This window comes from Oncorhynchus keta, chromosome 2, assembly GCF_023373465.1.
Source record: "Oncorhynchus keta strain PuntledgeMale-10-30-2019 chromosome 2, Oket_V2, whole genome shotgun sequence".
NCBI lineage: Eukaryota > Metazoa > Chordata > Actinopteri > Salmoniformes > Salmonidae > Oncorhynchus > Oncorhynchus keta.
Genome location: NC_068422.1, coordinates 18,971,478 through 18,997,797, shown reverse-complemented (window position 1 = coordinate 18,997,797; position 26,320 = coordinate 18,971,478). Strand labels below are relative to the sequence as shown.

Here is a 26,320-nt window from a genome sequence, read left to right as displayed (position 1 = left end):
GGTATCCACGGGTACAATTGTAAAATGCATGAGGTGCCCATTTATTCAAAGGGTTAGGGTTAGGCTAACTATCAACCCTGCCCTATGGCTGCGGGAAATTATTTTGTGGCAAGGGTGCTGTCCATGGGTGGGGGGGTTTGATTTTCCCTATCAAAGAAGATCAGGTACATCAAGCTTAATCAAGCTCTGCCACCGAAAATGCAACAAAAACAAATCAAGTATATCTTCATCACATGTACTCAGAGCTTATCACTCTCTTGTTTTTAATTCGTTACTGTTTCTAGGTGACTTCTGCTTTCCCTGTGACACCTCACTGTCTGTTAGAACCCATATTCTGCCTATGCACAGATGATTATGGTGGCAAATACTGTGAGTTAGGTAAGGAACTATCTAAATTCAGGGGCGCAACTTTCACTGGGGACGGTAAAGAGGGACGGAGGGGGGGCAATTTTTGTCCTCAATGATCTCTGTCAGGATCGTAGGTCCCGCAGACATCCCACTATGCTCATCGTGTTTTAGCAGGATCAGATGGTGACAGGGGTCCCAGCAGGGCCAGACAGCCAGGTAAGACCAGTCTATGGAGCTCAGGTGAATTTTGCAGTGTATTCAATGAATGATACAGGGTTTAATCCTGAATTGATGAGTAGACCAACAGTACTGCAGTTTAAACTTAAAGCTACAGTCTGGGATCTGGGAATAATGGTAATTTCAGTTATTGAACCATTGATTATATTCTTGCATAATCAAATAAAATGTATTTATATAGCCCTTCTTACATCAGCTGATATTTCAAAGTGCTGTACAGAAACCCAGCCTAAAACCCCAAAAAGCAAGCAATGCAGGTGTATAAGCACCTGAACCACCTATATAATGTATACATGTACACCAAGGTAATTCTTTGTCATGCCTCAATTTAGGCGGATTCGATGGTGTCAGGGGCCTCAACAGGGTCAGGCAGCCAGGGAAGACCAGTTTTTTGACAGAGGTGAGGCGAAGTTTTGCAGATACAACACTTTATTTCCTCTGTCCAGCAAACACTGGACAAGCCAGATGTTATTTTAAGGCAGTCTGACAAACCTCCAAACTGTATCAAGGGTTGATAGAGGCTTTTCCCAATGTGTAAGAAAGACCTGGGAGACTTTATTGATAATGATGAATGGATCCAGATATGTTAAAATGCCCAGTCATGTTCACAGAATCTCAGACATAAAAGACCATCCATAGAACGTACCTAATGCCAGTGAAACTGAATATCATGCACTCAGAAGTTGTATTCTGCTAAAGGTGTAAAGCACAAAAGGTGACATATTTGCATATGTTGTGGTCTTGTGAAGGCTGGCTGAATTCTGACAAAGAGTATGTACTTTTATCTAAGTATGTCTACAGGTTCTCCCTTCTCCCTGTTTTTTGTTTGCTTGATAATAATATAATAATAATAATATAATAATAATAATAATATGCCATTTAGCAGACGCTTTTATCCAAAGCGACTTACAGTCATGTGTGCATACATTCTATGTATGGGTGGTCCCGGGGATTGAACCCACTACCCTGGCGTTACAAGCGCCATGCTCTACCAACTGAGCTACAGAAGGACCGCTTGAAAATGTTGATACTGGAGACTTATCAGAATAAACTGTGTAACCTAGCATTTATAGTGGCAAATAAATGCATTTCCATTCATTGCAAGGTTGGTTATCCTCCTACAATGTTTGGAAGAAATGTAAGTTATGTACAGTATCACTAGATTTGTTTTAAGATTAAGGGTATACTGTGCAACTTTCATAAGGTCTGGCTGGATGCCTTATATGGAATACTGTACGACAAAGGGAGTCTGTATTGAAAACATGCATACGTCAGAGGAGACACCTGTTTAGGCAATCACTTGCTACTGGGCTGCTCAGTCCTGGTCGTGTGGGTCCGGTGTACTGTGGTCACTCTGGCCTTGGGCTAACACACCTGAAAACAATGAATGTTTCACTAAGATCCTACAGCTGAGTCGGGTGTGTTGGGTTGGGGCGTTACAGGGCCATGGATCCCTAGGGGCAGGATGTGGTGACCCAGCTATATTGTGTGTAAGTAAAAGGAACTCTATAGTACTATTAGGCCTATGATATTTGTATTTGTATTTATTAGGGATCCCCATTCCTAGGGTCCAAACATATTAAAGCACTTACATTATATATACAACAAAATATAAAAAAGTACATCATATAACCTTATTACACCACTACATATCTACAGTACAACATTTTTAATATCACCATACAACAATGTCACAATATATGCGTATGCATGTGTCTGTCTGTACCTTTGTGTCTCTTCACAGTCCACGTTATGAATTATATGGAGGTTGTACTGTTTCTGTGTGTTAATGTGTAGGTGTACAGTATGTGTGTTTTCCAAACCTTTCTATGCAGTGCATTCAGAAAGTATTCAGACCCCATGACTTTTTCCACATTTTGTTACATTAGAGCCTTATTCTAAAATGGATGAAAAAAGATATACTCATCTACACACAATACCCCATAAAGACACAGCGAAAAAAGGTTTTTAGAATTTCTTGCAAATATATTACAAGTCAAAAACATAAATACCTTATTTACACAAGTATTCAGACCCTTTGATATGCGCTTTTGAACACCTTAGTAAGCTCCACTCTTCGTGCTGGTGCCATCGTAGCCTTGACCACAGCATTTGTTCATCTATATCCCTTTCTCATTCCTGAAGCCCAGGAAACAAACACTTAGCTTCCTAGAATATATGGAAATGAAAAAGGTTCATATGAATGACATTTTGGAGGTTTACTGTCAAAATGATTTATTAAATTAAAGAAAATAGACATTGATGACAGGCGCATGGGCCCCCAAGCCTTGCAGGGGCTGCAGGGGTTTCCGGTACGCCAGTTCTCAGGCCCTGGTGTAACCTCAAATCCCAGCGATAAAGCCTTGCATTACGCCTGGGAAGAAACGCTTCAATTGTGGCCTAGATGGGGGCGAACCCACCTGATGAAGGCATTTTTCATCATTTGAAATTGACTAATCACACAAATACGAGGTGTCTTCAAAATACTATGCATATTATGCATAAAACTGACTAAATATAATCATCATTGTATGGGGTATATTGATTAGCCAAATGGCACAATTTACCCAAAGCAACCATTTGAACTATATTAGCCCACGCAGCTATGAGAATGCACTTTCATGCTCGGTTTAGGACCTCGTAATGTAGTTTATAAAGATGTACAAAACCATCTTAAAATGGTCTACTTTGGTTTCAAGCATCATGAAACCAATAACACAATAAATTCATTTGACTTTGTGATAATCTGTTTTTTGGACCTAACTTGCTTACCACTTTTTCCATGTGGTTTCTTCCTTCACAGACTGCACGAAGTGATGACCTCTTCCTAAATATTTCGTCACATGATTCATTTTGTGTATGGTTTGCTAAAAACAAGGGGGGGCTCAACTAACCCTTTGGCACAACTTATCTCACTCTCCCCTACAGTATGAACACGGTTTTCCTTGTAATGCTGAGAGATTGAAAGAGACAGAGGAGAACGAACTCGTAAAAGCACAGCCCCCTTCATTATCGACGCATCGTGGCGATAACATCAAAGCGGATTCCCAGACTCTGGAGTCAGCCAGAGTCTGTCGCTTCAGCCAGGCAATAAAACATTCCTAGCCTGGTTCCAAATTGGTTTGTGCTGTCTTGCCAACTCCTCTGGTCATTGGAGGGACCCACCAGGCTATTCAATTCTAATCTCACTGGTATTGATTTTTTTGTTTGTATGCTGTGTGAAGGTCAAGAGTAAAACGTTAGTGCATGTGTCATGGGATTTGAGACTCTAATCATAATAATGTGGATCGGAGTGGTTAATTTATGTTTCCCATACAACCCTACTGAAGCTAAAGGCTATAGATGGTCAGTGTGCAGAGGAGAGCAGCTCTGTGAGGACTGTCTGTCTACCCCAGGCACGCCAGGCCATTGACACGAGATCCTGCTGTGAGATAGCTGTTTACAGCAAAGAGAAGGATCGTCTACAACATACAGAACCAGGGCAAGGTATTCATAAAGTATCTCAGAGAGGAGTGCTGATCTAGGATTCAGGGGCTATATGCCTTATTGTCCATTATCTTACAGAGAACAGAAATGTGTCTTTGTGCTCACAACCCAATGGGCTAGAAGCAATGGGTCAGCCACAGTGCAGCACTTGAAGGTGGTTAAGTGCCATGCACAAGGGCACACAATGGCAAAAGATTTTCCCATCTGAGTTGGGATTTGAACTGGCAACCAGCCATTCTCCAGTTGCATGGCCTGCTCCTCTAACTTCTCAGCTACCTGCCACCCCAGAATAGGTGTTGATCTAATGTTGAAATAATGGCATTCAAAGTTATTGAAAACACAGACATGTAAAGACGATATCAGGACAGTCTTTCTCCATGAGAAATATTCTGTATATTACTATAGTACTCTTCTTTTCTCCACATGGTGATTCCAGAGGGCCCATGGTGTGTGAAGTGGACAATTGGACGTTCCTCTTTGGAATCGTCAGTTGGGGCGAGGGGTGTTCTAGAGCATTACGACCAGACCTGTACACAACAGTGACCAAGTACAACAAGTGGATAGAAGAGAATAGTCCTATCCTCCCTTGCGTCAGGGTCCATGTACCCACAGAAATTACCGCCTTAGACTCGTAATATGCTGTATATCATGTTGTATAATTGTACATATAGGAATATAAGTATTTTAACTCCTGATGTTTAAACATAATATTAAATTTTTATTCTATGTCTTTGCAAACAGGGCGACAATAAAGCATTTTTATATTACTCACAATCCAAGGTTTTTCCAAAATGGTCCAACTTCCAACCTTGAAAATATACTGTAGCATATCTGTGAAGATTTCCTTCCAGTGACTCACCAGTGACAGCTTGTTTTATGGTTATCCCCCTATACAACATGCAACCCTCACCGCCCACACAACCACACTACCCAGGAGCCTCGACCTAGTCATGCCTCTGGAATCCCTCTTGATCAGGGCTCAACCTTAAACCACAAGGCGTCAGATCTTTTACCCAATGGTCATGTAAACGTAATTAAGGTTAGACTTGCCTTTCAAATTAGTAATCTGGATGAATGGAATACTTCATACCTCCAATTACGTTGGAAGGCCTGTTGGCGACTGATGATTAATGTGGGTTTGTAGGAGTCAGTCAGTTGATAGTCTCGTCCACCAGTCGGCTCTCTTTCTGTTGAACCCATACTTATGTGGTAGCAATTAGCCCGTGGACGAGGTTAGTCAGTTAATGGCAAAACATGTAGCCTATGTTTTTGAAATCCTTCAGTGTTATTAGTGCCTGATGAGAGTCTTGAGTTTTTCAACAACTCATGCATTCCATTCTGTCCATAAAAGGAGACAGTGTTGAATTGCAGCTGTTGAAAGATACATTCCTTCTCTATTGGCAAGAAATATTATCTGTGACTGAATCTTCATCTTACTTTGTCAACCTTGTTCACACCATTAATTACAAGCCCCATAAACACATTAACAATACAATAGTGGTTTTAGGTTATGAACCTAATGTCACGCCCTGACCTTAGAGATCCTTTTTATTCTCTATTTTGGTTAGGTCAGGGTGTGACTAGGGTGGGTAGTCTAGTTTTTTCATTTCTATAGTTGGCCTGGTATGGATCCTAATCAGAGGCAGCTGTCTATTGTTGTCTCTGATTGGGGATCATATTTAGGCAGCCTTGTCCCACTGGGTTTTTGTGGGATCTTGTTTATGTATTGTTGCTTGTGAGCACTGCATAGCGTCACGTTCCTTTCTTCTGTATTGTTTTGGTGAGTTTCTTAAATTAAACAAGTGGAACGCTATGCACGCTGTGCCTTGGTCCATTCAATATAACGTTCGTGACACCTAACATATAACTTTATTACAAATGTGTGATATATGTCCACATAACTCACTCACTGCATATATACGTACACTTCCCTCCTTATGTATTTGGACAGTGAATATAAAATGGATTTGGATTTTATATTGAGTTTGGATTTGAGTTTGAATGTTTCATTTGAGGAGACAGTACAGAATGTCAAATATCTGTTTTACATTATTACAAATGTACTTAGTGAATTAAAGTACTCAAAAGTTTATTTTGTCCCATATTCCTTGCACATAGCATGTTTTGTTGTTACCTCTGTTACTTTCTCAATCATCACCATTCATGATTCATTCATGATTTTTCTTAATCATGGTATTATCAGGTCTCCACTGAACTAGGTAAATCCGCTTTTAGTTTTAAAGCACCTCATTGCTGGAACCAACTACAAAATGCATTTCAGTTGGATGTTCTGGTGCAGCACGGGCAATGACAAATATTGATTGGGGACCTTCTTATTGAAGAATGTAATTGTTTTTCTTGAATATTTGTGTTGTGATGTATTGTTTTGTATTTTATTTTGAAATAGTATATATATATGCAGGTCTCCCTTGTGAAAAAGACCCTGGTCTCAATGGTGACTACCGGCTTAAATAAAATAAACATATTTTTTAGATGTGTTCATAAACATCTTATCTACTCACTTAGAAAGAAAATTAATCCAGTCATCATTCACCATTAAGTTCCTATTGGGCAAACATAACCCAAAACAAACTTCAAATGCATCCAATTATTTGGTAGAGTCACAAGCATGATGTAGTCATTGTGTGCTAGGAGTGTGGGATCAAATGTGTGTGTGTGTGTGTCGTGTACAGATGTAGGACCTTAATTTGATCACTCTTTTGTTGCTGCAAATTTTCTACACAGCAGAAAATGCTAAAGTTAGAAGCCTTTATTTTTCCTTGATGAAAAATGTATAATCCACGTAATAATTAACATTTCCTGTTGCTGCAGGATTATTTTCCTGCGGTATAAAACTGTCTCAAATTAACATCCTACATCTGTACTGTGTGTGTATGTGCGAGTGTCTTGCATGTGTGCATGCGTGCGTGCATGTGTCAGTGTGTGTGAGTTAGGGGACTTGACACGCATCGCATGGATTAGTGGAAGCCCCCTCACATGAAGCCACTAGGAGCGCCACTGCAGCTGGCCCTGACCCACAGTTATTTTTGTTTTGACGGCTAGCTATGAGACTATGTCATAGAGGGTTGGGAAAGAAGGGGTATAGTAGAACGTATCAGCCACGGCAAGAATTAGACTTAGAGCTGGGATCCCCACGTTTACGGTAACCTACGGTACCTCGTCCGGTTCTGTATTTCACCAGAGAACTTGAGATGGGATGAGTAACAAGCATGAACCAAATCCAATTTTAAAGACATGCAGTGATACATACAGAGATATCATATCATGCCAACTCTGTACAGTGCCAAGTATACAAAGGCGATTTTAGTTTAGTTAAGGTAGGTTGGATAGTTGAGGTCAAATTACATATTGGTTTCACTTATGAAGCTCTTAAGATTTACATTTCATATAAAACAGCATTTGAAAGTCCTGTCGTCATTTTCCAGTGTAACAATGTGGTACAGTTTATAATTGGGCATGATAATAAGTGAGTATCTAATTTCCTCAATTATTTGAACCTGTTGTATTTACTACATTTCACCACTAGAGGGTGTCAGATGTTAACTATCTATAGCATCGCAGGGCCTTTGTACAGAGCAGTGCTGTTGATGCATAACTGAACCGAGGGTTCAAAATAGTATTTTCTCTCAAAGCATCTAAAGAATACTTTCAGCAATATCAGAACAATTCCGACTACATAAAATGATAGCATGGCATCATAGGAGCACATTATGGATTTGTTTACTTCACAATGGAATGTGCCAACACTTAACACTTAACCTCTATGGGATCAGTGTTGGATCCTTATTAAGTGTGCCACCATTACACTTTGAGGAAGAACTAAATACAAACTACCAACAATTCTATTTCAGTTTTGTGTGGACTGACAGTATCATTAAATTATTCTATCAGACATAGAGCGTAAGAAGGCGACCAGGGGCTGTGTCTCAAATTGCACCCTATTCCTTACAATCCCACAGTGCCCTGGTCAAAAGTAGTGCACTACATAGGGAAAAGGGTGCCATTTGGAACGCATCCCAGACCACCCATCTTGACCGGCAGGCAGCCCCACGTGCATTCCAGACTGTACACAGGGGAGGGCCCTGGGAGCAACCCGAGACTTCAGAGAACTACAGCCTGCTGCCTTCCCTTTGATTTCTATATCTAGAACGGACTCTTCTGTTTGGTTATCCTCTGAAGGCATGGATTTTTAGAGAGAGGGGCCTTCTTGTGGACTGTCATTGAGGCCTATTCTATGGCATTATTCTATAGCATCTCCTTGGGCCTTTTGGGTTATCACGTTATTATGGATCCATCTAAGTAAGAGTGGTATTATGGAAACATACTGCAAAAATTGTGAACTGTAGTTGCTTGCAACTCAAATAAATAGTATAAGACTAAACAACATAACTATATCATCAGATTTTCAGGCATTCTAAAATAAGGGGAATAGGCCTAGGCTACAGAGCCTGAATGTACTTTTCAGTATTTACAAACACCACTCTGCTTCCTTAAAAAAATACTAATTTGGGTCGGTGAAACTAGGAATAGGTGATTATGAGGTAAGAGCATCTGAAATGGACTGCATTGAGCTATATGGCAGTAACCCTGGAGTGAGTAGTGATTATGTGGTGTTAGTGTGGTGTGCTACTAGGGATGCAGTGCACTCTTTAACCCCATGTATTTACACTACATGGAACTAACTGCATGCTGAGTGTGTACTTCAAAGATGTGTCAGGCATCCAAGCCTAAATGAGAGATTAAAAAACCTTGAAGACGATTATATTAAACATTGTATATTTCAGGATCTTATATTTAATCATCTTTGGTATAGGCCAGGGTTAGGTTTTTGGAACTCAGTTTGGGTTTCAACTTACTGTTGAGAGTTAGAATAGTAGAATACACAAGGTGCATTTTCAAATGTTTGTTGTCCATTAGCAGTTTTTCTCTTATGTCAGTCACTCAATTAGCCCATGTAAATATATATGTGTAGTATAACGGCTAGCTATCTAAACTTGTAGAAATCATGGTAAAATTACCAACGTGAGGGCCCCCTAATATGATATCTCACTCAGATATCATATTAAAATGGCAAACATTTGTCTCCACCCATGACAAAATGTGTAGAATTACAGAAAATTTGCTGTAGAACTGCTCATCTTTCTCTCTCCCCTGGCAAAATGAGTAGAATTGTATGAAATTAGTTATAAAATTGCAACATTTTCTCTATGCCCCATGGAAAAATGTGTAGTATCGCAGGAAAATTAACTCTAAAATATTGTTTCTCTCCGCTGTCAAGGGGGGCTGATAAAATGTTTTGCTCATAAGGAGTGTGAGTCAGGGGGTTTGGAAAGTGTCTGATGGATAGCTGTGAATCTAAGCTTTCCATTGTTATATGATTAAAGGGTATAAGTGAGCAACAACTTGTTATATACTAACATTATTTGTCACAGTGTAAAATCCCTATGGGAAAAATGTATGGGACGGAGGGATGAACAAAAGAGTGATAACACAGAGAAAGATACTATTGCTGCACTGCTACCACACATTTTCCAACTTTAGTGACATAGTGTTCAAGAAAATCTCTATGAGACATTGTCACTCCAATTGAGCCCGAAGGTCCAAAAATCGAGTTACCCATCCTTGGTATAGGCACCAGTGGTGTAAAGTACTTAAGTTAAAATACTTTAATGCACTCATAATTACTTTTTAGGGGTATCTTTACTTTACTGTTTATATTTTTGACAACTTATACTTTTACTTCACTATATTCCTAAAGAAAATAATGTACTTTTTATTCCATACATTTTCCCTGACACCCAAAAGAACTAGTTATATTTTGAATGCTTAGAAGGACTGGACAATGTTCCAGTTCATGCACTTATCAAGAGAACATCCCTGGCCATCTCTACTGCCACTGATCTGATGGACTCACTAAACACAAATGCTTTGTTTGTAAATGATGCCTGAGTGTTGGAGTATGTCCCTGGCTATCCTTAAATAAAGTAAAATACAGTGACTTGCGAAAGTATTCGGCCCCCTTGAACTTTGCGACCTTTTGCCAAATTTCAGGCTTCAAACATAAATATATAAAACTGTATTTTTTTATTAAGAATCAACAACAAGTGGGACACAATCATGAAGTGGAATGACATTTATTGGATATTTCAAACTTTTTTAACAAATCAAAAACTGAAAAATTGGGCGTTCAAAATTATTCAGCCCCCTTAAATTAATACTTTGTAGCGCCACCTTTTGCTGCGATTACAGCTGTAAGTCGCTTGGGGTATGTCTCTATCAGTTTTGCACATCGAGAGACTGAAATCTTTTCCCATTCCTCCTTGCAAAACAGCTCGAGCTCAGCGAGGTTGGATGGAGAGCATTTGTGAACAGCAGTTTTCAGTTCTTTCCACAGATTCTCAATTGGATTCAGGTCTGGACTTTGACTTGGCCATTCTAACACCTGGATATGTTTATTTTTTAACCATTCCATTGTAGATTTTGCTTTATGTTTTGGATCATTGTCTTGTTGGAAGACAAATCTCCGTCCCAGTCTCAGGTCTTTTGCAGACTCCATCAGGTTTTCTTCCAGAATGGTCCTGTATTTGGCTCCATCCATCTTCCCATCAATTTTAACCATCTTCCCTGTCCCTGCTGAAGAAAAGCAGGCCCAAACCATGATGCTGCCACCACCATGTTTGACAGTGGGGATGGTGTGTTCAGGGTGTTGCTTTTACGCCAAACATAACGTTTTGCATTGTTGCCAAAAAGTTCAATTTTGGTTTCATCTGACCAGAGCACCTTCTTCCACATGTTTGGTGTGTCTCCCAGGTGGCTTGTGGCAAACTTTAAATGACAATTTTTATGGATATCTTTAAGAAATGGCTTTCTTCTTGCCACTCTTCCATAAAGGCCAGATTTGTGCAATATATGACTGATTGTTGTCCTATGGACAGAATCTCCCACCTCAGCTGTAGATCTCTGCAGTTCATCCAGAGTGATCATGGGCCTCTTGGCCGCATCTCTGATCAGTCTTCTCCTTGTATGAGCTGAAAGTTTAGAGGGACGGCCAAGTCTTGGTAGATTTGCAGTGGTCTGATACTCCTTCCATTTCAATATTATCGCTTGCACAGTGCTCCTTGGGATGTTTAAAGCTTGGGAAATCTTTTTCTAATCAAATCCAGCTTTATACTTCTTCACAACAGTATCTCGGACCTGCCTGGTGTGTTCCTTGTTCTTCATGATGCTCTCTGCACTTTTAACGGACCTCTGAGACTATCACAGTGCAGGTGCATTTATACGGAGACTTGATTACACACAGGTGGATTGTATTTATCATCATTGGTCATTTAGGTCAACATTGGATCATTCAGAGATCCTCACTGAACTTCTGGAGAGAGTTTGCTGCACTGAAAGTAAAGGGGCTGAATAATTTTGCACGCCCAATTTTTCAGTTTTTGATTTGTTAAAAAAGTTTGAAATATCCAATAAATGTCGTTCCACTCCATGATTGTGTTCCACTTGTTGTTGATTCTTCACAAAAAATACAGTTTTATATCTTTATGTTTGAAGCCTGAAATGTGGCAAAAGGTTGCAAAGTTCAAGGGGGCAGAATACTTTCGCAAGGCACTGTATATATATATATAAAATGCTGCCTTTTGGTTTGCTTAATATCAGGAATTTGAAATGGTTTATACTTTTACTTTAGATACTTATGTATATTTTAGCAATTACATTTACTTTTGATATTTAAGTATATTTAAAACCAAATACTTGTAGACTTTCACTCAAGTAATATTTTACTGGGTGACTTTCACTTTTACTTGAGTCATTTTCTATTAAGGTATCTGTACTTTTACTCAAGTATGAAAATTGGGTACTTTTTCCACCACTGATAGGCATCAAAACACTGCAAGATAGAAACAGAACCAGAGCATGAGAGCAGCAGCTGCAGGTTCATCAATCGCTTGAATGTTTACATGATGTCTCAAACAGAGCAACTTCCTTGATTCTTTATTTTTAAGACTCTTCCTTTTTAGGAAGTAGGCTGCTGCCTTGCAGCCTCCTCTTGGGAATCTGTGTGAATTCCTTTGCTGGTTTGGCTGGCAGTTGATTTTCAACCCTCCAATATTGTTATTTAATGTTGTAAAGGGGAGATGGAATTTGAAAAATGTGTTATGCTACACTCAAGTTGCCAGAACGAGAATAAATAATTTTGACCTGAGTTCGAAGCTTATACAAAAGTGCACATGGTTGACACTATACTTCAGTAGGGAAATTGTTTTCCCCACGTTTACATAATTTAGCAGATGCCCTTATCCAGAGCAATTAGGATTAAGTGCCTTGGCCAACCAACAGATTGGATTCCTGAGCCAACTAGGTGAACAAACTAATAACCTTTCGGTTACTGGCCCAACGGTTATAACTGCTAGGCTACCTGCCACCTTTTTTCCTCTTGATGGTTCAAGTGTGTTGCCTGCTAAAGTCTGAAAGTGAAAACAATGTGATGAACTTGTTGGAGGGTGATCCCAATTTCACAAGATAGAGAACTTGAAAGACTCATAGGATCAACTGTGATTATGTGGATGTAGGAAGAAAAGCTCTGAATAAACTGTGGTCAATTGTTGCTGACAGTGGATAGGACCCATACTTGAATTTGGGCTCATAAAATCCAACCTTGGGATGGATTTAGCCTATTCAGTTTAGGTCTTATGACTGTCCTGTTAGACAAACATGTTACCTATAAGGATTCAAATTAGTTGTAGGTTACTGGTATGCTTAAATATGATTTGAATTACTTAATCACTGTAGTCTTTCAGCTAATGTGTTATGATAACTATGCAGAAGGCTAATGGAATATTTATCAATTCAATATCTGGGGATTTTATTCACCTAATCAAACCTAATTTTTATTTGGGATATTCTAACTTTCTATTCTATGCTAAAATTATATTATACTTTACAATTGTTCATTCTACCTTTATATAGAAACTGCACAGACCAGGTATAGCCTACATCCCAAAGCAACTAGACTATATTTCAGTCCCTTCTGCCAGCAATTTGTCATTAGAATTTACACTGTCTATGTCCTTACTGGTTGGAATTTGCTCCTCTCAACAGAAGACGCGCATTTCCCTTTTTAGGGCATGATAATGTATTACGTAATTTTGGGAGAACTCGAGCAAACGCGAATGTGTGGAATAGGCGGGGGCAAATCGGGAAAGATTGGCATCCACTTGCGCCAATCGCGTTGGCGGTAACATTATGCTATTTATCTTATTGGTCGGAGGGTGGACATTACGTTCATTATGGTAAAGTTGCAATTACTTTTCGCGAGGTGCGGTTGGGGATTCTCACGTTGATGGTTGCAAGGGGAGTAGTTCGTGTTCCTAGAGAGTGAAACTGTTCTAGGGAAGGAAAGTGTTGGAGTAACCAAATTAGATTTCATAAAGGCGCAAACAAGAGAGGGAAGTTTTGAAACACAGAACGGGTCTGCCTTTTTCTCTTGGATAGGAGAGCGGATTTAAGTTTTCATCATGCCGGTTTTTCACACAAAGACGATAGAAAGTATCCTAGAGCCGGTGGCTCAGCAGATATCCCACCTGGTGATAATGCACGAAGAAGGTGAAGTGGACGGGAAAGCTATCCCGGATCTCACCGGACCCGTGGCTGCAGTGCAGGCGGCTGTCAGCAACCTGGTCCGGGTAAGTGAACAGTCCACACAATACGCTGGCGTAGGGTTGTTTACCTGTTGCTCGCTGTCTGTGTAGTGCTACATGGTGCCAGCCCGCCGCGATTCCAGTCAACTGTAATCTTATGTGAGAAGTTACGGCTGTGGTTACTTTGTTTCTTTTCATAGCTATATCAGTTGGCAACGACGTAATGCTTTTAGAACTCGAGAGTTGTAGCTACAATGTATATATTACATTTAGTTGAAATTCCCTTTCACTTGGGTCGTAGGGCAGTGACGCCCTTTTCCCCTTGAGAATATGCTCTGGGCCTGTCCCCCGGAGCTATGTATAAGCCCCCCGTTGATGTATACGCTATTCTTATGCCAGAGTATTTCAATTGAAAAACTATTGTTAATTGTCATCAACTCAAGTGTTCTCTAAACAATTATTGATATATTCAGCAGTATTTGAATTGTAGCCTTTTGTAAATGCCAACATTTAATTGCATTGATCCACATTGTTTCCTACTCGACTTTGTGCCAGCAGATGTTTTTTATGAGAATTAATGGAAGTGATGCCGTTATAGTGTAAGCTATTTGACTGGTAAGGGCAACCCCAGTGTATGACAGAGTAATACGCATTTCTTCACCATATGATCTGCTAATGACAGACAAATCTGTTAGTTAAATCTTCTTCACGTTTGGCTCTGAATATAGCCTATGTATACTGTTCGTTTGCATTTTACTATCAGACACTGGGCATACGGTTGTAAAAATAGCCAAAAAATTTCACACAGTATAACAATTTTGAATGTAATTAACTACAGTCTGAGCTGTGACTTAGTTGGACAAGTGTAAATCGAATCAAAAGCAGTTAAAACCCCAGTGGGAGTGGAAGTTGTGCTCCACACAACAACTTCATACAGTGTATGACTGACTGAACTCCATGGCAGCCAGCAAGCAAGCTAGGCCCACAGTCTATGTCCTTATTTGTTAAATGGCAGTTTAGTACAGAATGCAATAGCAATCCAATGGTTTCCTCCCTAATACCGATATTAAGAAGTAGTTGTCTTCTGCAGTCTAAACGTGACCATGGGGCGGCAGGGTAGCCTAGTGGTTAGAGCGTTGGACGAGTAACCGAAAGGTTCGAATCCCCGAGCTGACAAGGTACAAATCTGTCGTTCTGCCCCTGAACAGGCAGTTAACCTACTGTTCCTAGGCAGTCATTGAAAATAAGAATCTGTTCTTAACTGACTTGCCTAGTTAAATAAAGGTAAAATAAAAAATTAAAAAATATTAATAATAATATATATGCCATTTAGCTGACGCTTTTATCCAAAGCGACTTACAGTCATGTGTGCATACATTCTACGTATGGGTGGTCCCGGGAATCGAACCCACTACCCTGGCGTTACAAGCGCCATGCTCTACCAACTGAGCCACAGAAGGACCACAGGACATGACCAATGGGCAAATTACCCATAATGGCATTTCCTCTTATTTACAAGAGCATAGCTGAGATTATCATGTTCTAAGTGAGGAAGCTAACAAAAAAAGAAAAAGGTGTAATTATCAGTGTCCTCACAGAAATGGTGGTTTCCAAAAAAAGGGAATAAATTAATATTTTGTGCAAGTACTGTAGCATCTTAGCTACTCAAAGCTGCTCGTATAAGCAGGATGATCCAGGCACGCTGTATTCAATTTCAGTATTAGACTCAGTCTTTATTATCAGATTGCTAAACAACCAGAAGTTGTCAAACATAAGTACATTTCACAATACATTTCTCACACTAATACTAGTATGACATTTACTGTAAGTTAGGCCTATTTCTGCATCACTCTGTGAAGCTAGGAGTCCTTGGCAGTTGTCTGGAGTATTTGGACAATTAGACTGACATCTCCTAGCCTCTCCTCCCAGCAAAGTGATACTCAGTGTAGGAGTAGAGGTAGAGTGTTGTTTACTTGTAGGACCGCACCCTGGACTGGCCAGGCCAGGCTGGCAGTTAAAGGGAAACTTCACCGCTCAACATTATTTGGGGTGTTTTTCCAGTCTCCCTACATAATCATGAGTGCTGAGAGGGTATTTCAGACATAATTATTCACTATAGCTGTATTTTTTTATTTATTTTTTATTTTATATATATTTTCGCACTGGGAGAGCTCAACCAATGATATCATTGCTTGATTTGAGCCTGCTGTCTGATTTAAAAAATAAATGGAGTCATGTTTTGTAGCAATTATTGTGTCCTTTGTGTTTGCGCAGTATAAAGCGTGCAAAAACAGTCACAAAACATGAATGTTTAACAATTCAAACAAGCTTTGTGAAATAACACGGAAATAACAACCGCCAGCCTGGAGCGTTACAAAAACACGTAACACACAAACAATATCACACAAAGACATGAGGGGGAACAGAGGAATAAATACATTCAGTGTAATTGGGGAATGTAAACCAGGTGTGCAAAACAAGACAATACAAATGGATGAATGAAAAATGGAGCGGCGATGGCTAGAAAGCCGGTGACGTCGCCCGCCGAACGCCACCTGAACAAGAAGAGGAGCAAACTTCGGCGAAAGTCGTGACACTGTGAATATTGAAGACTCATGTTGAAAGGAACCACCAGCTTTCATATGTTCTCATGTTCTGAGCAAGGAACTGAAACGTTAGCTTTTTTACATGGAGCATATTGCGCTTTTACTTTCTTCTCCAACACTTTGTTTTTGCATTATTTAAACCAAATTGAACATGTTTCATTATTTATTTGAGACTAAATTGATTTTATTGATGTATTATATTAAGTTAAAATAAGTGTCATTGTTCATTCAGTATTGTTGTAATTGTCATATATATATATATATATATATATATATATATATATAATTGGCCGATTAATTGGTATTGGCCGTTTTTGGTCCTCCAATAATCGGTATCGGCGTTAAAAAAATCATAATCGGTCAACCTCTATTTTTTTTTAACCTTTATTTAACCAGGCGAGTCAGTTAAGAACATATTCTTATTTTCAATGACGGCCTGGGAACAGTGGGTTAACTGTTCAGGGGCAGAACGACAGATTTGTACCTTGTCAGCTCGGGGGTTTGAACTCACAACCTTCCGGTTACTAGTCCAACGCTCTAACCACTAGGCTACGCTGCCGCCCCATACAGTATATACTGTACATTTCAAAAGTTTGGTGTCACTTAGAATGTCCTTGTTTTTTAAATGAAAAAAATGTGTCTATTAAAATAACAACAAATTTATCACAAATACAGTGTAGACATTGTTAAAATTGTAAATGACTATTGTAGCTGGAAGCAGCAGATAAAAAAAAAAATTGAATATCTACAAAGGTGTACAGAGGCCCACTATCAACAACCATCACTCCTGTGTTCCAATAGAATGTTGTGTTAGCTAACCCAAGATTATCATTTTAAAAGGCTAATTGATCATTAGAAAACCCTTTTGCAATTATGTTAGCACAGCTGAAAACTGATTAAAGAAACAAGAAAACTGGCCTTCTTTAGACGAGATGAGTATCTGGAGCATCAGCATTTGTGGGTTCGATTACAGGCTCAAAATGGCCAGAAACAAATAACTCTTCTGAAACTCGTCAGTCAATTCTTGTTCGGAGAAAAGAAGGCTATTCCATGCAGGAAATTGCCAAGAAACTGAAGGTCTTGTACAATGCTGTATTCTACTCTCTTCACAAAACAGAGCAAACTGGCCCTAACCAGAATAGAAAGTGGAGTGGGAAGCCCCGGTGCACAACTGAGCAAGAGGACAAGTATATTAGAGTATCTAGTTTGAGAAACAGATGCCTCACAAGTTCTCAACTGGCAGTTTCATTAAATAGTACCCGCAGAACACCAGTCTCAATGTCAACAGTGAAGAGGAGACTCCGGGATGCTGGCCATCTAGGCAGAGTTGCAAAGAAAAAGACATATCTCAGACTGGCCAATAAAAATAAAAGATTAAGATGGGCAAAAGAACACAGACACTGGATAGAGGAACCATGCCTAGAAGGCCAGCATCCCGGAGTCACCTGTTCACCTTGTTTTTTGAGTGCTCTATCTTCTTAGCTCTTTATTCCATGATCTTCTTTGTGTGTCAGAAACAGAAATGTTGAATTTTAAGCACAATTTTGGCCATATTCCTTGGGTGGTTGTGTTGAAGAAATCAGCCATGATGGCCTGAATGCATCCCTAAAGAAAGACACGTCCCACTATAAATAAGAGTAAGTAGCCTGGCATTTGAGCCTTGGCTTGTGCGTGCCGGGATGACTCATTTCCCACTATAGCAAGTGTTATTTAGGCAGGCATACTAGTCAGCAGGCATAGTTTTGAGATTTTCAAACGAGGCCTGCTGTACTTAATCATTTCTGCAGTTCCTTTTTATGGTCTTTTAAGAAGTGCCATTGACGTTCTACTCAGTCACAGGGTCTTGGCACAGACTGGGAACTGAATGTTTGTCGGCCTGCTTCTACAGCCAAGTCTCTCCAAGGCAAGGTCTGAAGACTGGAGACTTCATGCACAATTAAACAAACCTTCAGCACTGTGGTGTAGATGGTGCTTAACTGTACTTTGATTGGCCTTGCTAAGTCCTGGGCTAAGGGAAGGGAGCACTGCTGCTACTTTGCTCTTTTGGGATTTGCATTATGACACAGCTTTGATGCGTAGCTACACATCTTTACTCAACAAATAACTACATAATAAAGTATTTAATGTTAAGATATGGATTTAGCCTTTTTTGCCATCTAACTAATTGATTCAGAGGAACCGCCGCTTCCCAAATAGAACCCTATTCCTTATATAGTGCACTACTCTTGACCGGAGCCCTATTGGGAATAGGGAATAGGGTGCCATTTTGGCCTCTGTTTTTCTCATCGATCACATGAAGATGGGCTTTTGAGAATAGGTGGGAGAGGTGAGATGGGAGGCAGGGTGAGGTATAGTGAGAATGGAAGTGCAGTTATTCAAGTCAGGAAGCCTTGGATAAAGGCTGTGGATCTGAATCCACCAGCAGTAGTAGTCCAGTGCTGCAACAACAGCTGTTTAGTACAACATAGGAAGGGAGGGAAATAAATCAACTTCAACTCTGCTGGGCACTGATGAGCTATCCCCCCCCCCAGCGATGATACATTGCTGGCCCTAAAGACCACAACAGCCATGGGGAAATAGTGTGTAGTCAGATGTGTCAGGAAACTGTGTCAGTTTTGTGTTCCATCGAGCCACCTCAGCTGCTGTGGTTGTGTGGTATAAGCTGCATCTCAAATGGCACCCTTTATCCTATATACGGTGCATTCGGAAAGTTTTCAGACCCCTTGACATTTTCCACATTTTGTTACATTACAGCCTTATTCTAAAATGTATTTTTTTTAAATCCTCATCAATATACACAATACCCCATAATTAATTAAAAATTAAATGAAATATCACATTTACATAAGTATTCAGACCCTAAACTCAGTAATATATGCCATTTAGCAGACGCTTTTATCCAAAGCGACTTACAGTCATGTGTGCATACATTCTACGTATGGGTGGTCCCGGGAATCGAACCCACTACCCTGGCGTTACAAGCGCCATGCTCTACCAACTGAGCTACAGAAGGACCTGAAGCACAGTTGGCAGTGATTACAGCCGAGTCTTCTAGGGTATGACACAGCAAGCTTGGCATACCTGTATTTGGGGAGTTTCTCCCATTCTTCTCTGCAGATCCTCTCAAGTTTTGTCAGGTTAGATGGGTGCACAGCTATTTTAAGGTCTCTCCAGAGATGTTTGATCGGATTCAAGTCCGGGCTTTGCCTCAAGGACATTCAGAGACTGGTCCTGAAGCCACTCCTGCATTGTCTTGGCTTTGTGCTTAGGTTCGTTGTCCTGTTGAAAGGTGAACCTTCACCCCAGTCTGAGGCCCTGAGCACTCTGGAGCAGGTTTTCATCAAGGTCCTCTCTGTACTTTGCTCCGTTCCTCATTCCTGACTAGTCTCCTAGTCCCTCCCGCTGAAAAACATCCCCACAGCATGATGCTGCCACCACCATGCTTCACCGTAGGGATGGTGTCAGGTTTCCTCCAGACGGGTCACTTGTCATTCAGGCCATAGAGTTCAATCTTGGTTTCATCAGACCAGTAAATCTTGTTTCTCGTGGTCTGAGAGTCCCTTTGGTGCCTTTTGGCTAACTCCAAGCGGGCTGTCATGTAGATTATACTGATGATTGGCTTCCGTCTTGTCACGCTACCATAAATGCTTGACTAGTGGAGTGCTGCAGAGATGTTTGTCCTTCTGAAAAGTTCTCCCATCTCCATAGAGGAACTCTTGAGCTCTGCCAGAGTGACCATTGGGTTCTTGATCACTTCCTTGACCAAGGCCCTTCTCTCCCGATTGCTCAGTTTGGCCAGGTGCCCAGCTCTAGGAAGAGTCTTGGTGATTCCAACCTTCTTCCATTTAAGAATGATGGAGGCCACTGTGTTCGTGGGGGCCTGCAATGCTGCAGATATTTGTTGTTACTCTTCACCGGATCTGCTCCTTGAGCTCCTATCTCGGAGCTCTACGGACAATTCCTTCGACCTCATGACTTGCTTTCTGCTCTGACATGCACTGTCAACTGTGGGACCTTATATAGACAGGTGTGTGCCTTTCTAAATCATGTCCAATCAATTGAATTTACCACAGGTGGATTCTAATCAGGTTGTAGAAACATCTCAAGGATGATCAATGGAAACAGGATGCATCTTAGCATAATTTTGAGTCTCATAGCAAAGTGTCTGAATACTCATGTAAATAAGTTTTTATTTTTTATATTTTATAAATTAGCAAAAATGTCGAAACCTGTTTTTGCTTTGTCATTATGAGGTATTGTGTGTCGATTGTTAAGGATTTTAACGTAACAAAATGTGTAAAAAGGGAAGGGGTCTCAATACTTTCTGAATGCACTGTTTGTGTATTACTTTTGACCAGGGCCCATAGGGCTCTGCTCAAAGGTAGTGCTCTATATAGGGAATAGGGTGCCATTTGGGACGCAAACATGGTGTACGGTGTGGCTGTCAGTGTCACCTCAGCTGTTTGAAAAGAAAAAGATTGAAAAGATTACTCTTAAGACTCTGATGGTAAATTCATGCTAGAAATAGTATGCTTATGTTGGCCGGAAGTTGTTCTCAATGAATTATGACCAAAAATATCTGCTCAATGAATCTTGTGAAAGCTTATGAATAGGAATATTGTCATGAGAAAGACTCATGATAGACTATTACTCTGTATCATGAGAGATGGCCAAGAAGTGTGTCTGATGCATGCTTCCTTGCTGTATGGTTTCTTTTGGCGCACAGGCCTAGTGAGGCATTTGATTTGTGTCTGTCACCACCTTGGCTACACTCTGTGCACTTCCTGAACTATATTAATAACCCCCGATTGACGTGACTAGACAGTTGCGGGACAAACCTACACTATATATAAAAAGGTGTGTGGACAACCCTTTCAAATGTGTGGATTCGGCTATTTTAGCCACACCCGTTGCTGACAGGTGTATAAAATCGAGCACACAGCCATGCAATCTTCATAGACAAACTTTGGCAGTAGGATGGCGTTACGGAAGAGCTCAGTGACTTTCAACGTGACACTGTCATAGGATGCCACCTTTCCAACAAGTCAGTTAGTCAAATTTCTTCCCGCTAGAGCTACCCCAGTCAACTGTAAGTGCTGTTATTGTAAAGTGGAAATGTCTAGGAGCAACAACAACTCAGCTGCAAAGTGGTAGGCCACGTTTTTACTCAAACATTGATCAATATGCACTGTCCCTGTAAAAATAAACTCAAACCTCACAGAACAGGAATGCTGAAGCGCGTCGCACGTGAAAATTGCCTGTCCTCGGTTGCAACACTCACTACCATGTTTCAAACTGCCTCTGGAAGCAACGTCAGCACAATAATTGTTTGTCTGCTGGAGTGGTGTAAGGCTCGCCGTCATTGGACTGGAGCAGTAGAAACTCATTCTCTGGAGTGCTGAATCACACTTCACCATCTGGCAGTCCGACCGATGAATCTGCGCTTGACGGATGCCAGGAGAACGCTACCTGCCCCAAAACAACTGTAAAGTTTGGTGGGGCCAGGCCTCATTGCCCGACCTCAATAATGCTCTTGTGGCTGAATGGAAGCAATTCCCCGGAGCAATGTTCTAACATCTTTTCATGTATCTATTTATATTTAACTAAGCTACTCAGTTAAGAACAAATTCTTATTTATAATGACAGCCTACCAGAAGGCAAAAGGCCTCCTGTGGGGACAGGGGCTGGGATTAAAAATAAAATACAAATATTGGACAAAACACACATCACGACAAGAGAGACAACACTATATAGAGACCTAAGGCCACAACATAGCATGGCAACAACACATGAAAACACAGCATGGTAGCAGCACAACATGACAACTAGAGGTCGACCGATTAATCGGAATGGTCGATTTAATTAGGGCCGATTTCAAGTTTTCATAACAATCGGAATATATATATTTTCTTTTCACCTTCTTTACACCTATTTAATCTTTATTTAACTAGGCAAGTCAGTTAAGAATACATTCTTATTTTCAATGATGGCCTAGGAACGGTGGGTTAACTGCCTCGTTCAGGGGCAGAATGACAGATTTTTACATTGTCAGCTCGGGGGATTCAATCTTGCAACCTTACAGTTAACTAGTCCAACTCTCTAACCACCTGCCTCTCATTGCACTCCACGAGGAGACTGCCTGTTACGCGAATGCAGTAAGCCAAGGTAAGTTGCTAGCTAGCATTAAACTTATCTTATATAAAAACAATCAATCATAATCACTAGTTAACTACACATGGTTGATGATATTACTAGTTTATCTAGCGTGTTCTGCATTGCATATAATCGATGTGGTGCGTATCGTTGCTCCAATGTGTACCTAACCATAAACATCAATGCCTTTCTTAAAATCAATACACAGAAGTATATATTTTTAAACCAACATATTTAGCTAAAGGAAATCCAGGTTAGCAGGCAATATTAACCAGGTGAAATTGTGTCACTTCTCTTGCGTTCATTGCACGCAGAGTCAGTGTATATGCAACAGTTTGGGCCACCTAATTTGCCAGAATTTTACATAATTATGACATAACATTGAAGGTTGTGCAATGTAACAGAAATATGTAGACTTATGGATGCCACCCGTTAGATAAAATACGGACCGGTTCCGTATTTCACTGAAAGAATAAACGTCTTGTTTTTGAGATGATAGTTTCCGATTTCGACCATATTAATGACCTAAGGCTCATATTTCTGTGTTATCATGTTATAACTAAGTCCATGATTTGATAGAGCAGTCTGACTGAGCGATGGTAGGCACCAGCAGGCTCGTAAGCATTCATTCAAACAGCACTTTTGTGTGTTTGCCAGCAGCTGTTTATGACTTCAAGCCTATCAACTCCCTATATTAGGCTCGTGTAACCAAGGTGAAATGTCTTGCTAGATAGCGGGGTGCGCACTAATAGCGTTTCAAACGTCACTTGCTCTGAGACTTTGAGTGGCTGTTCCCCTTGCTCTGCAAGGGCTGCGGCTTTTGTGGAGCGATGGGTAACGCTGCTTCGAGGGTGGCTGTTGACAATGTGTTCCTGGTTCGAGCCCAGGGAGGAGCAAGGAGAGGGACGGAAGCTATAATGTCACACTGGCAATACTAAAGTGCCTATAAGAACATCCAATAGTCAAAGGTTAATGAAATACAAATGGTATAGAGAGAAATAGTCCTATAATTACTATATTAACTACAACCTAAAACTTCTTACCTGGGAATATTCAAGACTCATTTTAAAAGGAACCACCAGCTTTCATATGTTCTCATGTTCTGAGCAAGGAACTTAAACGTTAGCTTTCTTACATGGCACATATTGCACTTTTACCTTCTTCTCCAACACTTTGTTTTTGCATTATTTAAACCAAATGGAACATGGTTCATTATTTATTTGAGGCTAAATTGATTTTATTGATGTATTATATTAAGTTAAAATAAGTGTTCATTCATTATTGTTGTAATTGTCATTATTACAAATAAATAAATACAAATCGTCCGATTAATCGGTATCTGCTTTTTTTTGGGCCCTCCAATAATCGGTATCGGTATCGGCGTTGAAAAATCCTAATCGGTCGACCTCTAATGACAACAACATGGTACTGTAGCAACACATGGCAGCAGCACAACAGGGTAGCAGCACAAAACATGGTACAAACATTATTGGGCACAGACAACAGCACCAAGGGCAAGAAGGTAGAGACAACAATACATCATGCGAAGCAGCCAGAACTGTTAGTAAGAGTGTTCACGATTGAGTCTTTGAATGAAGAGATGAGATTGAGATAAAACTGTTGCAGCTCGTTCCAGTCGCTAGCTGCAGTGAATTTAAGAGACGAGCGACCCAGGGATGTGTGTGTGCTTTGGAGAACTTTATCAGAATGTGACTGGCAGAACGGGTGCTGTATGTGGAGGATGAGGGCTGCAGTAGATATCTCCTATAGGGGGGAGTTAGGCCTTAGAGGGTTTTTATAAATAAGCATCAACCAATGGGACTTGCAACGGGTATACAGAGATGACCAGTTTACAGAGGAGTATAGAGTGCAGTAAGGAGCATTGGTGGCAAATCTGATGTTCGAATGGTAAAGAACATCTAGCCGCTTGAGAGCACACTTACCTGCCGATCTATAGATTACGTCTCCGTAATCTAGCATGTGTAGGATGGTCATCTGAATCAGGATTAGTTTGGCAGCTGTGGTGAAAGAGGAGAGATTATGACAGAGGAAACCAAGTCTATATTTAACCTTAGCCTGCAGCTTTGATATGTGCTGAGAGGACAGTGTACAGTCTAACCATACTCCCAAGTACTACATCAAGCTCTAAATCCTCAGAGATAGTAATCACACCGGTGGGGAGGGGGGCATTCTTCTTACCCAACCACATGACCTTTGTTTTGGAGGTGTTCAAGACAAGGTTAAGGGCAGAGAAAGCTTGTTGGGACACAAATAAAGATTTGTTGTAGAACGTTAAACACAAAATCCGGGGAAGGGCCAGCTAAGTATGACTATCATCTGCATATACAGTAAATGGACGAGAGAGCTTCCTATTGCTTGAGCTATGTTGATATAAATTGACAAGAGCGTGGGTTCTAGGATCGAACATTGGAGTACTCCCTTGGTGACAGGCAGTAGCTAAGACAGCAGATGTTCTGACATTACACACTCTCTTTGAGAGAGGTAGTTAGAAAACCAGGTAAAAGACCACTCAGAGACACTAATACTCCTTATTCGGCCCACAAGAATGGACGGTCTACCGTATCAAGTCAATAAAAAGTCAATTAAAAAAGCAGCAAAACATTGCTTAGAATCAAGGGCAATGGTGACATCATTGAGGACCTATTTCTTTTAGTGTTTTAATTGTATTTTTTTACCAAATCTTTTTTTCCTCCCCAATTTTGTGGTATCCAATTGGGAGTTAGTCTTGTCCCATCGCTCCAACTCCCATACATACTCGGGAGAGGCGAAGATCAAGAGCAGTGCATCCTCCGAAACACGACCCAGCTAAACCGCACTGCTTCTTACCACAATGCCTGCTTAACCCAGAAGCCAGCTGCACCAATATGTCGGAGGTGCCTGGCCCGCCACAGGAGTCACTAGTGCGCGATGGGACAAGCGCATTCCGGCCGGCCAAACCATCCCCTACGATGCTGGGCCAATTGTGTGCCTCACCTTGTGTCTGCCAGTTGCGGCCGGCTGCAACAGAGCCTGGACTTGAACCAAGATCTCTAGTGGCACAGCTAGACCACTGTGCCACTCAGGAGGCCATTAAGTACCCTTATTAAGGATGCAGTGACACATCCATAATCTGAGTGGAAACCAGATTGCATACCAGAGAGAATACTATGGACATCAAGGGGCGGCAGGGTAGCCTAGTGGTTAGAGCGTTCGACTAGTAACTGGAAGGTTGCAAGTTCAAACCCCCGACCTGACAAGGTACAAATCTGTCGTTCTGCCCCTGAACAGGCAGTTAACCCACTGTTCCTAGGCCGTCATTGAAAATAAGAATTTGTTCTTAAACTGACTTGCCTAGTTAAATAAAGGTTTAAAAAAAGAAGGAAAAAAAAGCCAGTCAGTTGATTATTGACAAGTTTTTCCAACACTTTTGATAAACAGGGAAAAATATAATTTGGCCTATAACAGTTAGGATCATGTTGATCTCTCCCTTTTAAATAAAGGATGCACCTTGGCTGCCTTCCAAACAATGGGAACCTCCCCAGAGAGGAGAGACAGGCTTGGCGATGATAGATAGGGGCAACAACCTAATTTTTGGGGGGTCAAGTTTAAGGAGCTCCTTTAGCACCTTGGACTCAGTGACCGGCCTGCAGGGAGGAACTTTGTAGCGGGGCAGGGGAAAAATAGGGAGGAGCATTGGGAATAGTCACATTAGAAGGGGTGGGAAATGAGGAAGTGTTGGACGGGCAAGCATGCATGGCAGAGTCAAATAGGAATCCTGACTTAATGAAGTGATGATTAAAGAGCTCAGTCGTGCTCATTGTCAGAAACAAC

At 40.8% G+C, this 26,320-nt stretch overlaps 1 protein-coding gene across 3 annotated transcripts in view; it reads left to right on the top strand.

The window, feature by feature from the left end:
* Window positions 1-13,387: 13,387 nt before the first annotated feature.
* The window catches only part of LOC118397390 (vinculin), a 78,267-nt gene continuing 65,334 nt past the window's right edge, over window positions 13,388-26,320 (top strand). For all 3 annotated transcript variants that reach the window (XR_008074105.1, XM_035792085.2, XM_035792077.2), the window contains exon 1: window positions 13,388-13,775. Coding sequence is in view for 2 of the 3 variants with exons in the window: in XM_035792085.2 (XP_035647978.1) it covers window positions 13,608-13,775 (168 nt within the window). In the remaining variant the exon portion in view is untranslated. The remainder of the gene's footprint in view (window positions 13,776-26,320) is intronic.